The sequence below is a fragment of the Alosa alosa genome, chromosome 11, assembly GCF_017589495.1.
Source record: "Alosa alosa isolate M-15738 ecotype Scorff River chromosome 11, AALO_Geno_1.1, whole genome shotgun sequence".
Classification (NCBI taxonomy): Eukaryota; Metazoa; Chordata; class Actinopteri; order Clupeiformes; family Clupeidae; genus Alosa; species Alosa alosa.
In genome coordinates, this window is record NC_063199.1 from 25,943,492 (window position 1) to 25,960,725 (window position 17,234).

Here is a 17,234-nt window from a genome sequence, read left to right on the forward strand (position 1 = left end):
TCGGTCATTGCTTTCTAGGCTTCCTAAACCTATTTTTTGACATTCACCAGAGTAGGAAAGCCTGTGTGTTAATGTTGCTGATTGTTTGTGCCAGACTTCACAAATGCCTTTCTCCTGGAAGTTACACAGGAGATTCTAACTACCTATCAAAATCACCAGCTACCCCATTTAGGTTGCATTCCAGTTATTGCATCTTTCATATTTTTAAATGCTCAGAAGCTTGCAATGCACATGCTGCTGCGGTCACAGTAATTCAGCTGAGTTTGTTGACAGGTAGGCACACCATGGGTAAAAGGGTTTGAAAGGTAGGCACGTAGAGGACACAGCATGGGTAGAGTGTGTTTGAAAGGTAGGCACACAGAGGTTGGGCGGGCACCAGCTCGACAAGGGCCTGAGGGGGTGATCAGGTGCGGAGAGTGATCAGCAGGACAGAGGCAGACCGTCAACGGTAAATTTGTAAGTCTGAAAGCCCAGCAGTGAGTAGAGCAGAGGAGCTGCAGATCACAGAGGTAAAGACCAAACAGGCCAGGGCTGGTAGCTAACAGATGTCTCAATGTACGTGTGTGTGCATGTGTTAAATGTTCTGAAACCTAGGACTTCAACAGAGGAGGTGCTCTCAACAAAACTTCCTTAAACAACCACACATTTTTTTGCACCTCTGTGCAAACACACATGCACACCACAGTGTTCAAAGGTATACTGGCATTAAATCTGATGAATAAAGCAATGCAAGGGTTTCCAGCACAGTTTTAATGAAGGGAGAAAAAAAAAAACATCAGCAAAACTATCCATATTCTTAACCTCAGCTCATCATAAACCTCAGACAATCTGAAAAAGAAAGGTACAACTGCAGAAAAGTAATGGAAAAGCAAGTTCCTGTGACAAGACACCAGGTCAAGTCAGTGTCTAATGATTCCTCCAACTTCAGATCACTGAGCTGAGGTAACCTACAGTTTGAGGAACCAGAGCCTTATTTTGATATCCTTTTTCAATTAGTTTCTCTCACTCAGATGAATGGTGAAATCTTGTCTCAACACTTCCTACTAACTACAACAGACCTAGAACTGACTATCTACATTTGAAGGAGGTCCTCACAACCGTGCAGGGACCGCCTATCTACATTTGAAGGGGGTCGTCACAGCTGTGCAGGGACTGCAAGCACATTCACAGGGTACAATCCCTCTCCATCCTCCTCGCATAATCTCCATCTAGGAATGTGTAGGACATGGCAATAACTGCAGACTCACTGGACACCATGGCATCTATGGATTGACCCTGAAGACGCTGAAGTTTAAAGCTCTGCTTAATTAGCCAACAGCACTTCAGATGTCACGGGGACAGAGTGGTTGCACAAGATGGCAGATGTACGTCAAACCATCTGATCGTATCTGTGCATGAGTCATTTAGGGACTTGAGGTTGGGCCCAGTTCTGCCTCGTCTCAAAACGGCTGGGGATGGTGTTGTTTATGAACTTGTATCAGCCCATTCACATGAACTAAAAGACTAACATCTCCCTTTCTACCAAAGTTATTTTCATATTTCAGGATGACTCAAATCTGCAGTTTAAAACAAAAAACAAACAAACAAATAAACAAACAAAACAAACAAGACACATCCATTATATTGGGTCAGAGTGATGCATCTTTGTGGCTTGTCAGTGTACGGAGTCAGAGCCCTGTAGTAGTCATTCTCCATTTCATCACATGTTAAGAGTGAGATGAATAAAAACAAACACTGACGGTGTCAGTGGGAAATAGGCACATGTGGTTCTTTAAAGAACTTCAAGTGATGCCTCTATTTGAGTGTACAGGCCCATGCAAAACAGCACATTTTTTTGCCATTCACTAAACTATTGATGGGAGAAAAAGGCTCAATTGAAAGAAATTTGGTTGCTACACTCCTCTCGTATGTCTCTGTTCTCCATTTAAAACAGATGGCTCAACTTTTCCCTCTGGGGAGCATTGTTTGAAGGTTTCCCCAATAAAATGAAACTGAGAAGTTGGCGGCCTCAGTGAATTTGAGGTGATTTCTACATTCTCTTCTAGATCCTCCTCAGTCTGTCTGGTCCGACTGAACAAGTGAATGTGGAAGGACCAGAGCGGCCTGACTACAGAAACGAATTACAAGTGCATGAGGGAAAACAGATGAAAAGAAAGAGAGAAAAGATAATAACTGAAAGCATCACTCCTGTTGGGGTCCACATGATGCTAGACTGCCCCCCACCCGATGTCATAGGAGCTATGATGAGATATACACACAAACACAGAAACACCCCCCCACACACACACACACACACACACACACACACGTGAATAGCCACAACAACAACAGTGGTCACATGATGACATAAATAAACCCAGAGGAGGCAAACAAGAAATGTTCTCTTCCAACTGGACAGGAGTGACAAAGTGTCAGTTTTCTACAACAAATCATAAACCATACACTCTACACCTCACGAGACTGTGGCAAATGAGACACATCAGGCCTGACTGGAGACTGGAGGGTAACAGTACGGGAGGTAGGCGGAGGTGAGACAGTCCCAGCGTGGCAAGAGGGCACATTTCAGACAGCGCCCGGTGCTTCGGAGCACCAGAGCCGCCAGGTTTCCGAGCCGAGATCTCGGTGGGTCCGGTAGGGAGGGGTAGGCTGGGGTGGATTGGTGAGAGCAGGCTGATAGCAGGAGGGCAGGGGCTGGAGTGATTTGTGCTACTTCTTCCTGTAGGCCAGCACTCCATAGGCTGCAATTGCTGCCATGAGCACCAGGGCGGCGCCGCCATACAGCAGGACAGGCAGCTCCGATGACTCTGGCTTGGGTTCAGGCTCTGGCTCTGGTTCCGGCTCGCCTGTTGGTTCTGCTGCTTGTGTCTGGACCAGAACTTCAACCGGTGGAGGAACTGGGGACTCCAGGACCGGTGCAGCTGCCACTTCTGCTGGTGTGGGCTCTGGTACCTCTGGGGGGACCTCGGGCTGTGCCTCTTGTACGGGCACAGGCTCTGGTATCACCACGGGCTCCACTACTGGTTCTGGTACTGGTTCTGGTACTGGCTCTAATGCTGGCTCAGGCTGGGGCTCTGGGGCAGGGACAGGGGCAGGAGGGGCAACAGGAGATGGGGGGCGAGGGGACTCTACCACAGGGGCCGCACTGGGGGCTTCTAGTGGAGGCTCGGGGGCCGGGGCAGAAACAGGGGCAGGGGGCTCCGGTTTAGATTCAGGGACAGGTTCTGGCGGTGCCTCTGTGGCGGCTGACACTGGAAGTGAGGGCACTGCCTCCAAGCTGGCGGGCGCCTCCAAGACCACGGGCTCCTCCAGCACCAGCAGCGGCTGCGGGGCGTCTGGGAGAAGCGCCGTGTGACTTAGTGGGGCGGCGGCAGCGGCAACAGCGGCGGCTCCATCCTCTTCCTGCTTCTGCTCGGCCCTGAGCTCTGCCAGCTCGCTCTCCGTACCCAGCACGCTCATCATGCTCTCCTGGAGCTCCTCCCCCTCGGCCAGAAGCTCCGCCTCCTCACGCTCCACGTGGACGATGTCCGAGTTAGAGGAGTTGTTTTCGCTGCGCTCCTCTGCCAGGGCTACCACCCCCTCGTTGCTGTCCAGGCTCTTAGCATCCTCAGGATCCATTATGCCCACCTGCAGGGGTAGCATAGACACTCACAAACATCAGAAACTACATTCACCATATACATTGTGCAGATAAGGTATATTGCTGTGGACATCATTAGTTGACTGACATTTAGCACAATCATTATTGTGTAGGTAGAGTAATGTCATGGGTACATGACATTATGTCAAGTGTACATGACCATTCATTATCAAGAAGCTTCTTCTGTGAATCCTTGTTAGTGGAATTAATTATCTAATGCTCTTCATTGAAGAGATAGCTTTGGGATCTTCAAAAAACGTGTAATATTTTTTTCCTTACAGAGTAGCAGTTTGTATTATTGTTATTGCTATTACTCAAATTCTTTTAGGCTATTTGTTTTTTTTTCATAATTAATTATCATAATTCATTTTGATGTTAATGTAATGTTTAATGATGTCAACAACGGCATCTACTAAATACCATAACATTACTAAATCACAAAATTCCTCATCCCTGGCCCAGACAGTGACCCAGCAATCAATAAGGGCTTTCAGACATGCGTGTAAGACCGGAGGTTCTGCGGATGTTTAACGGTTGGGCCGTATATCTGAACAACATAAACGGTCATTTGGAAGTCCGAACTTAGCCAGCTGTTCTACTGCTCCCCTCCTAGTAGTTCCTCCGGACATTATGTTAATGTGTTGTGTCTGAACGAGGCGTAGAACATGCGGTTAAAATTCACACCTAGTGAAAGTACACGTTGATGTACAACTGCCGTAAATTATATTTACGGTGCATCTCATGCTGACAATTAGCACAAGGAACAATCTGAGATTCTGGCAAATTTGTTTGACGTCAACATCCAACCCAAACAATGCATCGGATTACAATTGTCAGGGATGCGTGGTGGTGAACAAATTAAAACACACTGTACTGTAACGTCAACTCTTCTTTATTGGTACATCTCCCGTCTCCACACCTGCTTCTTCAGCTTTCTCTCCATCAGAACAAGAAGGTTACTGATGCTGCATTCCACACAACTCGAAAGTTCCGGATAGCGATGCACCGATATGGAATTTTAGGGCCGATAACGATAACTGATATTTATTGGTTTGTTGTGGCCGATACTGATACGATAACTGATAATATTACTCTTGAAAAAAAATTGTGAAAAGTGAATTGGAGACGGCATTTAATAAGCATCATTTAATTGCAGTAATTTTACCTACAGTACCACCAATGATTGACAGAACTCATAATAGTCCTCAATGGTACAGCAGGACACAAAATAGCTGTAGCCTAGGTCTACTGTATGCGTGGCTCCTTTAAGTGAACCTGAACTTGCAAGTGAGTGGCCAGCGACAGTGTATGAATCGTTTCATATCTATGGAGTAAAGGCTCAACACAGATAAACGGCTAAGCTGGGAAAAAGCTATAGCGATCAAATCAGAGTTTGTGAGTGAAACTTATGTTTAGTTTCAACTGTGCGTAACTTAATAAGGCTGCAACTCCTCAGACTGTATTGTGAGTCCGTCTACTCTGTTGTGCACAAGGGTTAGCCCCGAAGGTTTTAAAACTTATAATGATGACCTGTCTGGAACTGAAGCAGAAATGGTTAGCATATTTCTGGGTAATAATACAAAACCCAAGCGAACGAAATGCAAATATAATACTAAAATACAACTTAGAACTACTTATCTACTCGTCGCACCAAAGAGTTTGTTTATTTATTTCCCCATTATTTTTTAATTTCCCCTGGGGATCAATAAAGTATCTATCTATCTATCTATCTATCTATCTATCTATCTATCTATCTATCTATCTATCTATCTATGTGCAAACACAGCACAAGATGGCTCTAGGTAGGCTGAGGTCCGCTCTGCTCCGCTTAGGTTAAACGGAGGATAATTCACGAGAGGATTTTGGGATGCACAGGTTTAACACAGATACATCTTGTTAGAATGGCGAAATACAACCAAGCTCGAGTAGGTCAGTGAAGCCAGGCGGGCCTTTCGTAGGCCTACGCCTACATGGGAAATTAGTGCTTTAAAAAATATCGGCCCAAATTATCGGCCGGAATTCTGTTATTGGAACGATAATAATATTTTAATTTTTTCACTTATCGGCCAATAATATATCGGCCGCCGATATATCGTGCATCCCTGGTTCCGGAGCCAATCAGAACATACCCTGAACTGAACAGGCCTCAAACTTTAAACTTGTCTGGATTGCAGCTGTGGATTCTCAGCAAAAACTTCAGATTTGCATGAAATTACGTAAGTGACCTAGCCTAGAAATCTAGACGCACCCTAGTGGCAGCAAATTACATTTGCTTCCAGGGCTAGTCTAGCAACTCTCCGTTGGCTTGTGAGCTCGAAAAATTAAACTTCTATCAGGCCAATCAAATCGTGTATAGAGTCGTTAGGAGGGCTCAACATAATGATTGATGGCAGAGTTGTTTGGCTTGAATTCCCTGCTACTTAAAAACAAAGAAGATGGATGTTGCTGTTGGCGAACAGTGTGACACAGGTTAAGCTTTTTTTAAGTTGGCAAAAGTTTGAACTTGCCCAGTAGCTCCGCTGGTGGGAAAACGCATGGGACTCATAACGCTCTCCTATTGCGTGCAGAGGGAATTTGAAAGACAACTGATTATCCCGCCCCTCGGACTGAGCACTGCGAACGGTGAGTGCCCAAACCCTACATTTTAATGTGGGTCTGGCTCGTCAGGCTATAAGTGACCCATTTTGACATCTAAAAAGGTGAGTCTCAACTAAAAGGCGAGCAGTTTGCAGTGTGCTTTACACCTTTAATGGGTGTTATGTAATGATGACCTGGTTAGGATGGGAAATGCCTGAAGATGGCCGACAGAGCTAAAATGGTGGCAGTACCTGTGCCCACGACTCGTGTCCCGACACTAGCGACGCGGCCAAGCTCTCTGTCTGCCACGAGGCGGGACCACTGCTCTCAGCTGTTGCCAGGAGCGATGCCGGCGGACTGAGGTGGTCAGGGGGGAGCTGTTCGCCCGACAGGATGTAGATGTCGTTGCTGTCCTCGGCGATGATCACACCAGTGTCCTCGGCTTCCTCCAAGCTAAACACAGCACCCTGGAGGAGCAAGAGACAGTTGAGTCATTTGTTAAGTCATGTCTTCAGAGACTGTAAGAGCCGAGAGGTGGGCCACAAATGAACCGTGTCAACACAAAAATAGACATTAGACAAAGCATTTCTTAAGAACAGATGGTGGAATTTCTGAAGAATTTCTGTCATAATGTGAGACATAGTGGATTCAAATTCACTTCCTTCTAAATTTAAGATGATTTGTGAGTCTGATCAGAGGATCGTGCAGCAAATAATTTAATAATAATTTAATCCCAACTGAAGCTGGTTTACTTGTTTCCTTTTGCAGAAATGCTGCAAAATGCTGCAAAAAATGCCTCCTCAGAAATACCTCTCAGATTGTTGTGAGTTTGTGGTTCACCATGTGTGATTTTTGGAAGAGAAAAGGATGCTGGTATGAGGTACACCAGTTGTTGGATCAAAGTGTCCAAATGTTTTGACTGTATGGTCCTACATGCACTGTAGTCTTTATGTCATACAGTATGGTCATGGCCCCATGGGTTCCATGTTTTGGGTCTGAAATGTAAAATCTAGCATCAGTCATTCGAGGAAGGGTTTTGAGGAACAAAATCCTCTAGGTTCTCCAAATATGGCATCATGTAGTTCAGCTGTCAATTCTTAACACAAAACATAAGCACTCTCAGTTTAAAAGGTAAAAGCTCCAGGTTGGATGCAATCTAGTAGGGTATCTGGCGGTAAAAGCAAAGCTAACCATGTCTGAATATAAAAAAAAAAAAAAAGAGAAACCAGAGGCGCAAGGGACAAAAAAACCTACGTCAAAGAAAACCACACTCCAGCAGAGATGCGAGACCAGCAACTGGTGGAGAAAACACTGCGGGCGTGTGTGTGTGTGTGTGTGTGTGTATGCCACAGATGATAATCACACTCACATTGTTAAGATAAACCAAGTAAAACATAAAAAAATGAACCTTCAAATGATCTTTAGATCATTATACTAATTCAAAATATTTTCCTGTATGTCCATGTGTTTTTTTTTGTTTATTCATGGTTTGTTTTCATAGAGAAATGCATGGAAACAGTTTGCCAATATTAGGACAGTGGACACACTTTCTACTCAGCACTAGAGTGCCTTGCTCACACAATATACACAATAACATCATCTCTTGGCTCTTGACTGTTCCCTCAGACACCGTGCTTGACACACACACACACACCTCTTACAAAGAAAAAGGACAGGATGCAGTAGCAGCCAAAACAGGAAGTCTAAACAATTTTGTCATACTCAAAGCTAATGTCAAATTCTCAATGAAGTGAAGCATGAAGTGCTGCAGTGCAAGAAAAACAAGTCTTCATTTAGACAGGTGGCTGTGGAAGGGGGAGGTGGTTCATCATTCACATGAAGTTTCTCCAGAAAAACCACAATCTAATGTGTTTACCACATGAAAGTTATTAACGGACTTCCGTGCAGAACTTCTGTAGGATGCAACATGTTTCGCAAGTCACAACATTCAGTGACAATATTCAAAGCATTTAGAAGAACTGTGAACATCAACACAGCATCTAGCCAGGTCAAGGCATTTTTGTTACTTTAGGCCATCAATCACAGACCAAAATTACCAGCTTGAAAAATCAAACAAAAGTAAAGTATCACTACAAAGGAGTATGACCTTTGACCTAGACTCCATAACCCCTGCTCTCTGGTAGGGTGAAACTGCCTTTTCTCTTTATGTTAAAGGTACATGCCAATTTGTAGAGAAATTCTCTTATTTGCCATCTACCCCAGAGTTAGATGAGGGGAGACATACAATTCTCTATTCTCTGTGTGTGTGCAATAACCCAGTCTAACATTGTTAGCCTGGCTTTGCTGGAAGTGTAATCAGGTTTCGTCTTTGGACGTGACATTTTTTCATTTATATATTAATTAATATTAATTTAGGAGATGCTTTTATCCAATGTGACTTACATATCGCTGCTGTTGTTTTTTAGTTTTTTTTGATGACGCAATGTTGGATTATTATAAAAAAAAAAAAAAAAAAAGGTTTTTTTCCCCAATTTCCTGAAAAATAATGGATTTCTTGATACTAGATTTCCACCAGCGATATGTCAACTATATTACAAGGGCCATTGTCCCGGAGCAACTTGAGATTGAGTGCCTTGCTCAAGGGGCACAACGGTGGAAGCCGGGATTTGAACCCAGAACTTTTCTGGCTACTGCATGCTAGCTCCCAGCTCCTTAGCCACAACACTACCACCGACCTACATGAAGCATTAAATAGAGTGTGTTACATCCTTGGATATGGAGCACTAAAGAGAAAGTGAACACTAATAGGAGCCTCAGTGGGACTTAAAACTAGAAACAAAACTTAAAAAAGTGAGAAAATTCCCCAGCATCCCAACATCGCACATGTACTGAGGGAATATCCCGCAATGCAAAAATAATCCCTTAATAAAAAAGAATCCCCTAATCCCTTGAGGTTCACCGCCCTGCCCACACGACACTTTGTGGTATAGCAAGATCTATTTAAAGTTTTCAATTCAGTGACAGGACAGTGTGCAGGCCAAACTGTCCTCAAGGGTCTTAGGGGGAAACCTTGCTCAGTACCACAGCTGTAGCTCTGTGCCTTGTGGTGTTTATTTGTCTGGCCTGCCCCCTAGTGGTAATTGCATGCCAGATCATGTTACAGTAGAAGAATAATGAAACAATATCAAACTAGACATCTGAAGTCCCACTAAATAAGAATGGAATTTGAACGCAAAACTGGCTTACAGAAGTTACACAAGCCAGTTTTCAAGGACAATATAAGGTGTCAGTAGGACTTAGAAGGTTGTACCTGAAGCAGAGCGTTCACCCCACATAGAGTCCTGCACATTTATTGGCACTCCTAATAAATGAGTAAATAGAGGTATATTTTTTTTTTACAAATCATCTGTTAGCTTTTTATCTTCGTTTAACAATCAAAACACAATCCAACCATTAAGGGAAACAAATTTATTCCAAATCTATACAGAAATAAATCTTCAGTCTCACCACTAACACTAACTGTGGGGTGCTGCTTTTAAATAGAGCATGTTAACCATTACTCTAAGAGGTAGGGCCAACGACCATATGGAAAGCTCACATCATATGTAATTTATTCATGTCATGTCATCCTCAGAGCAAAGACTTTGTGCTTAGCACAGCACAGGCGTGGAACAGGTCATCGCTTCACAGCATTAGAACTCAAGTCAATGAAGCTTGGCTGAGTGAATATTTCGTCACAGGGGCCTGCTGGACCAGGACACACCTCCACCTGATTCCATTTGATGAGGGGAGACATCCCAAACCAGTGCCGGTTACACTGACTTACACACAAACAAACCAAACATGAAAGGGAGAGAGAGAGGGAGGGAGAAAAAAAGGACATCTTTCAAATATTAAAAGGGAAACTTGGCAGAAATTGTGCATTATGCTATTTCAAACTGTGGAAAAAGGTAACGATAAAGCACATGGATTTGTTTACATGCTAGCGAAACGGTTAGCATAAGTTCGCCAGAACAATGTGGATGTTACAAGGTAAGAAACACAATTTAAAACGAGTTTCTTGTTTCTCACTTCTCTTTCCGGGACGGTAGTCTTAATGTTGCAAGGTTGGTTTTCCGCCTGGGGACGCTAGGGGCAGCGGGGAAAGTCACCATTTTCACCGGAACAGGTCATTTAACCATCCAAATGATTTCTAAATAGGTTTATTACGTTGAAATAGTTGCCAAGTACCCCTTTACATAGAGAGAAAGAGAGATACAGAGAGACAGAACATCATTCAGTCTCACAGGTGCAGCATCACTCACTGAGGCTAGCGAACCAACCAGAGGGGAAGTGAGCGGTCCAGTCACTGGTCCTCAGCCAATGATTTGTACACTGCCTGCTTGCACCTCCATCAGTGAGCACTAAGCACTCCGAGGGCTTGCTTCCACCTGACTACTGCTAATAAATCACTCAATATGCAGTTAAAGCGTAACTTTCGCCAAAATGCATCCTAGGGTGTTTTTGTGAATGTACCCGAGCCAAACTTTCGTTTAAAATCATAATTACGTCCGAAGCGCCACTTTTAAGCTTGTCCGTGTTGTCGTTTTCAGGTCAAATGGCCTTTTGAATGGGAATCGTCGGGGGCACTACTATTTTGATACATGATTGCATCAAAATTGCTATTATTAAAACACTAAGAGGGCTCGACAGAACATGAAACTTTGATCGAAGTATCATCAGTGTCTCTACACATGAACTTGAGCCTTGAGAACATTGTGTAGTGTACACACTACACAGAGTTTACTAAAAGAAAGGTTTAGAACAACTCACTTGGTTTTACTGCTCGCCGCCATCTTGCCAGTCAAGGAGCGAGTTGTCCAAAACCGTAATTATTAGTTTTCCTGTGGTGCTTTGGTAGCTGGAATTGGCCCTGAATAAGGCCTATGCTGATAATAAGCAAGGCCCACTGAGACTGTTTGTTCTAAATAAGCTTGTACTTGAAATGGACTGCACACAGGACTGTTTGTATATGTATATGTATATATATATATATATATATATATATATATATATATATATATATATATATATATATATATATATATATATATGTGTGTGTGTGTGTGTGTGTGTGTGTGTGTGTCTGTTGAGGGTAGAGATTGTGTGTGCATTGCATTTTTTCTTAAGATTTTCACAAGTATTCAAAGTCAAAGTCAAAGTCAGCTTTATTGTCAATTTCTTCACATGTTCCAGACATACAAAGAGATCGAAATTACGTTTCTCACTATCCCACGGTGAAGACAAGACATATTTTACCAATTTAAGTCCACAGACAAACATAACATTCAAGTAAAACAAAAAAAGTAAGTAAATAAGTAAATAAGAGGGCACATATAATAATGAAAAAAATAAGAGCAGCAAAATTTGGTTGAAATTGTGCATAGACAGTCAATAAAATACTAGTGCAAAGTCAGGCCAATAAAAGGCTTGGGTAGTTTTGTTTGACCAAAGTAATAAAGAAAGTGGCATAGTGGTGCAAGTTATGTAAGAGCAGCAGAAGTGTTGTGTTTTCAGGACAACAACACCAAGTTGTAAAGTGTACAAGTGTGCAAGTGTTCAAGTGTGCAAGTGGAGTAGTGCAGGCCATTGTGGGTCCAATGTCCAGGATGTTATGTAGCTGAGGGTGGAGGAGGGAGAGAGTTCAGCATCCTTACAGCTTGGTGTATGAAGCTGTTGGTGAGTCTGGTAGTGCGGGGAGCGCAGGCTTCTGTACCTCTTCCCAGAGGGCAGTAGATCAAACAGATTGTGAGCGGGGTGACTTGCATCACTCACAATTTTGGTCGCGCTTGGCGGGTGAGGTGGGTGGTGTAAATGTCCTTCAGGGAGGGGAGTGAAGCACCAATGATCCTTCCAGCTGTGTTCACTATGCGCTGCAGGGCTTTCCTGTTGTATTCAGTGCAGCTTCCCCACACAGCGATACAGCTGGAGAGGATGCTCGATGGTGCCTCGGTAGAATGTGGTCATGATGGCTGGTGGAGCACTTGCTCGCCTGAGTTTCCAGAGAGGGAAGTACAGGCGGCCTGAGCTCTCTTCGCCAGTGATGCAGTGTTGGTGGTCCAGGAGAGGTCTTCACTGATGTGCACCCCAGGAATTTGGTGCTGCTCACTCTCTCCACCACAGCACCGTCGATGGTCAGTGGCAGGTGTTGGGTGTGACCTCTCGGCAAGTCAACAAGAATCTCTTTGGTCTTGCTGACGTTCAGCAGGAGGTTGTTGTCCCTGCACCACGTGGTCAGATGGTCGACCTCCAACCTGTATTGAGTCTCAAATTAAGCCCTTGGTGATGAGACCCACCAGAGTTGTGTCGCCAGCAAATTTCACTATGTGATTGTTGCTGTAGGTTGCAGTGCAGTCATGCGTCAGCAGGGTGAAGAGCAGCGGACTGAGCACGCAGCCTTGGGGGGCCCCTGTGCTCAGTGTGATGCTGCTTGAGGTATTGTTGCCAACACGTACTACTTGGGGCCTCTGACAGAGGAAGTCCAGTAGCCAGTTGCAGAGGTAGGTACTGAGTCCCAGTTTGTCAAGTTTGCAGATGAGTTGTTGTGGTATTATGGTGTTGAATGCAGAACTGAAGTCTATAAACAGCAATCTCACATATGAGTCTCTTTTTTCCAGGTGGGTGAGGGCTGGGTGGAGGGCAGAGCAGATTGCATCCTCTGTAGACCGCTTGGCTCGGTATGCAAACTGGAAGGGGTCCAGGGTGGGGGGGAGAATGGCTTTGATATGTGACATGACAAGCCGCTCAAAGCACTTCATGATGATGGGTGTCATTGAAGCAGGATGGAGCAGTTTTCTTCGGCACAGGTATGATGGTGGCAGCTTTGAAACATGATGGGACGATGGCTTGCTTCAGGGAAGTGTTAAAGATGTCTGTAAAGACATCCTTAAGCTCCCCTGCGCAGTCCTTCAGCGCACGACCTGGGATGTTGTCTGGACCTGTTGCCTTACGGGTATTGCCAGGTTTAGCCTCAGTTATAAATTAAAATGTGTTTAATGCAATAAATATAAACTGTAGAGATGCAACCTGGTCATTAAAATGATTACAAATGGGATTTATTTTCCAGGTTTTTTTTTCCTCCCCCACCCCCACCCCTTTGGCGGCCCTCAGTTCAATGTTGGGTTCCTGAATTGGCCCTCATCAATCAACACTTTGAGAACCCCTGCTTAAAGGCACCCTCAGAGAAGCAAATTCTAACCCAAATAATTTTTTTTTTTTTTTTAACACTTCCAGGGAATAAGTCCTCACGAACCACTAGTTCGCACAGGCAAAAAAACAACGGTTTTCATACACAGCCATGGCTTCATGACCTGGAAACAAAGAAAAAGGAGCAAGCCTGTCCCCCGAACATAACCGTTAAAGCCTATCACCGAAAGCTGTGTGCCTGATGACGATTCTCATATAGAAAATACTAGAGATGCACCGATAGATCGGCTGGTGACCAAAATTGGCCGATATTCACGTGATCGTCCATTATCGACGACCGGCCGGTCAGTCTGAGACATGCCGATTTTATGCCGGTCAAATGCACTAGGGCGCCACAATTGTAATAACTCCCAGCTGAGTTTGCAGAAACAACAAGTTTGAAGAAGCTAGCAACCAGGCTAACACTCAGGTTAACACTAATAGGCTACTGAGTTTTTCTAAGCAGCGAACGCTGTGCTTTGCCATATTGCGTGGAATTTACTAAGCCGTCAGGCTACGTAAACATATGGCAAGCGATTTTAACATTTACCCGCTAAGTTTGACTATCTGGAATTAACATTGTAGATATCAACAACGTCTTTCTGACTAGTCACAATTACATTTTGGATAGTTGGAATTGTCATTCAAGATATCTGTAACATAATTGTGACTAATCGAAACGTCAGATAGAGATATCTGTAATTTAGTTTTGACTAGGCTGGCTAGTCAAAACTAGGCTTTCGCCTAGTAAAAACTTAATTCAAGATATCTGAAAAGGAACATGAAGATATCTTCAACTGGAGTTATGACTAGTCAGAATCAAATTGTAGATATCTCTAACTGGAATAACAGATATCTACAATTCAATTGCAGATATCCGTAATTCACATAGTGGATATCTGCAACTGAATTGTAGATATCCGTAATGATAAACCCCATAGAAATGAATGGCAAATGTATGCCATTTGTCCTAGGAAGAATGTCTTTGTGGATATCTGAAATGACAATTATGGATAGGAAGAATTCAGTTGCGGATATCTAAAATGTTCGTTTTGACTAGGCAAAACTGCAATACATACCCAGTCTAGCAGGTAAATGTTAAAATCGCTTGCCATATAAACATCGCTCATCCCCACCCGTCCCTGCCGCTAATTGCGTGCCCACAGCTGAACCACAAGAGATAACCGATTGAGACATTAAATAGAATTAAAGTTTAGCGATCTACATGATAATAAGATGTCAACAAGCAGTGACATATAGTAGCCCTAGTGGTTCTACTCCACTTAAAAAAAATAAAAAAAATACTCAAACTATTTACTGCACGTAGACTAGGGCTATGCCTTAATACAGTCTAGCAGATTGAGAAGTGGATGTCGTGAAAGTGAACAAACGATATCCTATTAGAAAGGCAAACAAAAGTTAGTTGCTTTTGACATAGTAGCCTACAATGAAATAAACTGATGCTCTGAATACTGAATCAGCTGCCTCTGAAAGTTTCTATAGCTTAATTGATGCTAAAACCGGAATTTGGATTTAAGTTTTTCACCGCAAAACAGACGTGCGCTGTTTTCATATATGGTGGAGCACCTAATCTCTAAGCACTTCTCCTCCCCTGTGTTTGCGATCACGTGGCTACTCCCACTTTTCCCTCTCCCTCCCATAAATTCATCAATGCATATGAAAATATGTTCCATGGTAGCATGTTCAAATGTATCATGAAAATTGTTCTTATATCTTTAGTTGGATATTGGATGTGAGAAGAAAAAAAATGGGTGTTCCATTAGTAGTCTGTGAAATGAATGTCCCACACTGGGAAGCATTATAGTTTGATACTGCAGCTGAAGTTAGACTTGAAGAAGAATCTGTCTGCTCACCCGTTTCATTTTTTAACAGCCATTTAATTATTGATAAGTTTCTATATTAACATGTTCTATTAAATAAAAGATAGAAAATAACTATTTGTGTGTGCTGTAAAATGGTTAGACGAAATTAAATCGGAATCGGCTAAAATCGGTAACGGCAGGTCAAACTAGTGTTGAACAAAAGTATCGAAATACCCTGAAATTAAAAATGTCACGATGCCTAATTTTATTAGTATCGATACTTTTGAGAATGACCGTGTTCTTTTGAAGTAACATGCGTGTGCACAAGGCATGCTTCTAGCGCCTCCTCCCCGAACCTGTGGCTGTGCGTCTTTTCTCCTCACACACATGTAAGCGCAGCTGTCGTGCTATAAACAGCGAGAGATGGCTACTAGTTCAAGTGATGCTATGGTAACACATAATAATAGGCTAATATCAAGTTGATTTGCTCACTTGCATCTCTCAAGTTTGTGTTGCTAACCTACCTAAACTGTGGGATTTTGGTCATTTAGGCCTACTATTTGGGTTCATTGTAATTTAGAAATAGGCTAGCAACCATGGCAAACTTTTACATCTGAAGAGAGATCCTTGCTAACTATCCCGCTAGCTCAGGTCACGTTTGACAATAGTGCTCGCTAAAATCATTGAACATTGCAAGACACTTATCTCTTCTATGATCCCAGAAAGATTTTCTTCGACTTGTACATTTTTTGAACATTTATTTTATCTAATGACATACAAAACAATTAATTGCATCCACATATCCTTATGCGCTATGTGCAACTTTTATTTACTAGACTAAAACCGTGAGACAAGGTCAATTACTCTCACGTATCTCTTAAAGTGACAGGCACTCAATTACACCTACAGATCACTAATGTGCACTCAATTAGGCCTACACACCACATTAAAGATATGCCTAAGTGTACTAGTTTAAAAATAGTTATAGTTTTAGAATAGTTTTCAAATTGCTAAATATATTTACTAGTAATATGCAGAATATATGAAATATGACATAAGCCATCATTTTTCATGTGTGTTTGTGTGGAGAGAGTCAAGCAGAATCTGGGATGGCCACTGGTGTGAATGATCACACTACAGTATATTCAATATTACTGATGATGATGTCAAGGTGGTGGGGCCCCCAAATCAAATACATTTTTTTAAAAGTATCGAAATCGCAATTCTTGACTTGGTATCGGTATCGAAACATTAATCTTGGTATCGTGTATATTCTCATTTAGAAAATACCCTTCAGCCTGCCTGATGATAGCCTGGAAACCAGACACTCTGTCTTTGTACGTTTCGTTCGTACGTTTATTTCCAGGTGGGAGGGCACAGTTTGAGGTTTAAAATCATTGGAGTTCCTTTGAACCGCTTTGAACCAATCATAACAACCGGCGTTTCGTCATACAGAGAAGTTTCTCTGCAGCACGCCCATAACAAGCACGGGTGCATCTTATCAGCAAACAATCACACGTTTCATCTGCGTAACTCTCGCCAAAATACATCATATAGTGTTTTGTGAATTTGACTTGGGTACACTTTCATATAAATGCATAAGTACGTCCAAAGCGCCACTTTTAAGCTTGTATGCATTGTTTTTTTCGGGTGAAATTACCTTTTGAAGGGGAATCCTATAGGGCCACTACTTTTTTGATACAATCGCGTCAAAATCGCTATTTTTCAAGCGCTACAAAGGCTCGACACAACATGAAACTTTGATCGAAGGATCGTCAGTGTCTCTACACATGAACTCGAGCATTGAGAACGTTGTTGGTGTACACAGAGTTTACTAAAAGAAAGGTTTTTTTAGCCTAATGACGCTTCTCATATAGAAAATATAGTACCACCCTCCTGGCCATTCTTCCCACAAAGATAAAATTCTACCGCTTGCAAAGGTCATGCTCACTATAGTGAAAACACAGAGTCCCTTGAGGCTGACTGCTCACATCTGGATTGCTGAAAAAATA

The 17,234-nt window shown here is 42.9% G+C and overlaps 1 protein-coding gene across 3 annotated transcripts in view; it reads right to left on the reverse strand.

Annotated features, from left to right (window-relative positions):
• Positions 1–2,279: 2,279 nt before the first annotated feature.
• The window catches only part of bcl2l13 (BCL2 like 13), a 46,993-nt gene continuing 32,038 nt past the window's right edge, over positions 2,280–17,234 (reverse strand). For all 3 annotated transcript variants that reach the window (XM_048256913.1, XM_048256911.1, XM_048256912.1), the window contains exons 7-8: positions 6,466–6,681; positions 2,280–3,624 (exon numbers count right to left, since the gene is read on the reverse strand). In XM_048256913.1, coding sequence (XP_048112870.1) covers positions 2,707–3,624; positions 6,466–6,681 — 1,134 coding nt within the window. In that variant the 3' untranslated portion in view covers positions 2,280–2,706. The remainder of the gene's footprint in view (positions 3,625–6,465; positions 6,682–17,234) is intronic.